The 2,500-nt window shown below is 47.7% G+C and overlaps 1 protein-coding gene across 1 annotated transcript in view; it reads left to right on the top strand.

The window, feature by feature from the left end:
• The window catches only part of creb5b (cAMP responsive element binding protein 5b), a gene marked incomplete at its 3' end in the record, with an annotated part of 41,007 nt that overhangs the window by 20,795 nt on the left and 17,712 nt on the right, over nt 1-2,500 (top strand). Inside the window, exons 6-7 of the mRNA XM_083678348.1 lie at nt 308-434; nt 2,122-2,232. Coding sequence (XP_083534474.1) covers nt 308-434; nt 2,122-2,232 — 238 coding nt within the window. The remainder of the gene's footprint in view (nt 1-307; nt 435-2,121; nt 2,233-2,500) is intronic.

Consider the following 2,500-nt stretch of genomic DNA (forward strand, 5'->3'; position numbering starts at 1 on the left):
AGAGGAGAGGAGAGGCGAGATGGGAGAGGGGAGAGGGGAGGGGAGGGGAGGGGAGGGGAGGGGAGGGGAGGGGAGGGGGGAGGAGAGGAGAGGGTTTCCTGCAACTATTGTATAAACAATGGTGAAGTGACAGATATGTGAAAATATAGAATGTGTGTGTGATATATGGCATGAGGTTATGCAAAATATTATACTGAAACAATGTATGTTCTGTATATCAGAATTAAAGCATGTTAACCTAGTTGATGCAATAAGAGCCAGTTAGAAAGAGAGCTAAAGCACCTACTGTGTCTTTGTGTTTTGCTAGGCCTGTCCCTGGCTCTCTGTCCTCTCTACTACACCTACGGAACAGACAGAGACAGCCTCTACCAGCCTCCATGCCTGGAACACTGCCAGACCAAACCATGCAAGGCTCCTCCGCTGTACTGATGCCCGTGAGTAAACAACGATGCACATGCACGCACGCACGCACGCATGCACGCTCACAAACACACACACACACACACACACACACACACACACACACACACACACACACACACACACACACACACAGACACACACACACACACACACACACACACACACACACACACACACACACACACACACACACACACACACACATATTTTATTATCTGTTATTTTTGCAGTTTTCCCATGAATTTCCCACCAATAAACGATTTATCACTATTTATCAAACTGACCATCTCTTTCAGTGTGGGTTTCCAGCTCTGGCTCTACAGCTTCCACTTTATTGTAATTAAGCCAATAAGATTTAAAGGAACTGTAGTGGGAGGCAGGGAATGATAACAACCCTGAGAAAGCTCCCCGTATCAGAATTCTAATGATACAACATGTGTTCTCATTGTAACACAAGACAGCCCGTGTTTATGGTATGGAAAAAACCTCCCATGTTTATTAAATTAAGAGCTAAGCGATTTTGGGGAAGATTGACGGTTCAGGAAAGGGGTGCAGGTTTGGGTGATATTTTTACACAAAACACACTTAGTGCAATTAAGGCAGTGTGTAGGCTCCTATGCCTCAGTCTCTGTGGAAGGGGGCCGAGTGGGGGTCAGCTGGGGGTGGAGCAGGGCTGGTCCCCATGGAGACTACCAGACTGGGGCTTAAAGTTCAGGAGCCGGGAGGCCACAGCTCACACATTCACTATACACCTCACACTCCGCACCTTACACCTCACATATACCACACAGCTCACACTCTTCATACACAACACCGCATGCGCACACACACACACACACACACACACACACACACACACACACACACACACACACACACACACACACACACACACACACACACACACACACACACACACAGTATCTCCCACACTCCATGATACACGGGTCTCCCTCATTCATTGCTTCTAAGTAACTAATACCCATGTCCCCCCACTCAGGACACCTTACACGCCTGTCAACTGACAAAGCAGATTTTTCTGCACACTGGTCTCTCTGGTGGACCCACACCACACTTTACTGACCCACGGCTGATCACGTGGTGAGGATAGATAGCCATACATAAAGATAAAGATAACCTCATACACACCCATAAACCCACATGCTAACACACCCATATTCACACGCACTCACACCCATCCAAACCCAGAACTGAAAAGGGCAGATGTGCACTAACAGTGCTATTATCAGACTCACACACACACACACACCTCGCTTGTACCCGCTTCCTGTGTTAATTCCCTCAGTTCTGGCTTCCTGTTTCTGGTCAGCTCTAGTTGTCATCACACAGTGTGTGTGCATAGGACAGGCTGTCGTGTGAAATCAGTCTCAAACTCTCTCATCTCCCACAGCCTCCCATGCAGGGGGACCCACTATTGGTCTCACACTTGTTTAGAACTCAAAATCGACCTGTGAAGATGCTTATGATCTACAAACTATGTAGATAAATTTCCATGTCTTTTTGTGTGCAGGTATGTGTGCATGAGAGTGATAAACTCTCCAACATAGATCCAACATAGATTGGTATAACGATTCACTTTATGAATGTTTGTGAGTCTGATTGTGTATATGTCTGTTTGTCTGTGGACATGTGGATGTGTGCTGATGTTAACTGACAGCCGGCTATTGTGCTCCTCAGATGGAGAGACAGATGTCTATGGGCTCCAGTATGATGGGTATGCAAGGCCCCACTCACAACAACTCCTGCTCCTCCGCTCATGTTCCCTCCATGCACTCAGAGGCCAAACTGGTGAGTTCCACAACCCTCACACACATGCGCGTGCACCAGTAGGGGTGGCGGGTTTGATACCTTTCCTCATTCCATTCCGTGCATTACAATGAGCCCGTCCTCTGATTTCTCCCTCCACTAGGCTCACCTGGCACACACACACACACACACACACACACACACACACACACACACACACACACACACACACACACACACACGCACACGCACACAAACACACACACACACACACACACACATACACACACACACACACATACACACACAC

Source organism: Argentina silus, assembly GCF_951799395.1.
Source record: "Argentina silus genome assembly, chromosome: 10".
NCBI lineage: Eukaryota > Metazoa > Chordata > Actinopteri > Argentiniformes > Argentinidae > Argentina > Argentina silus.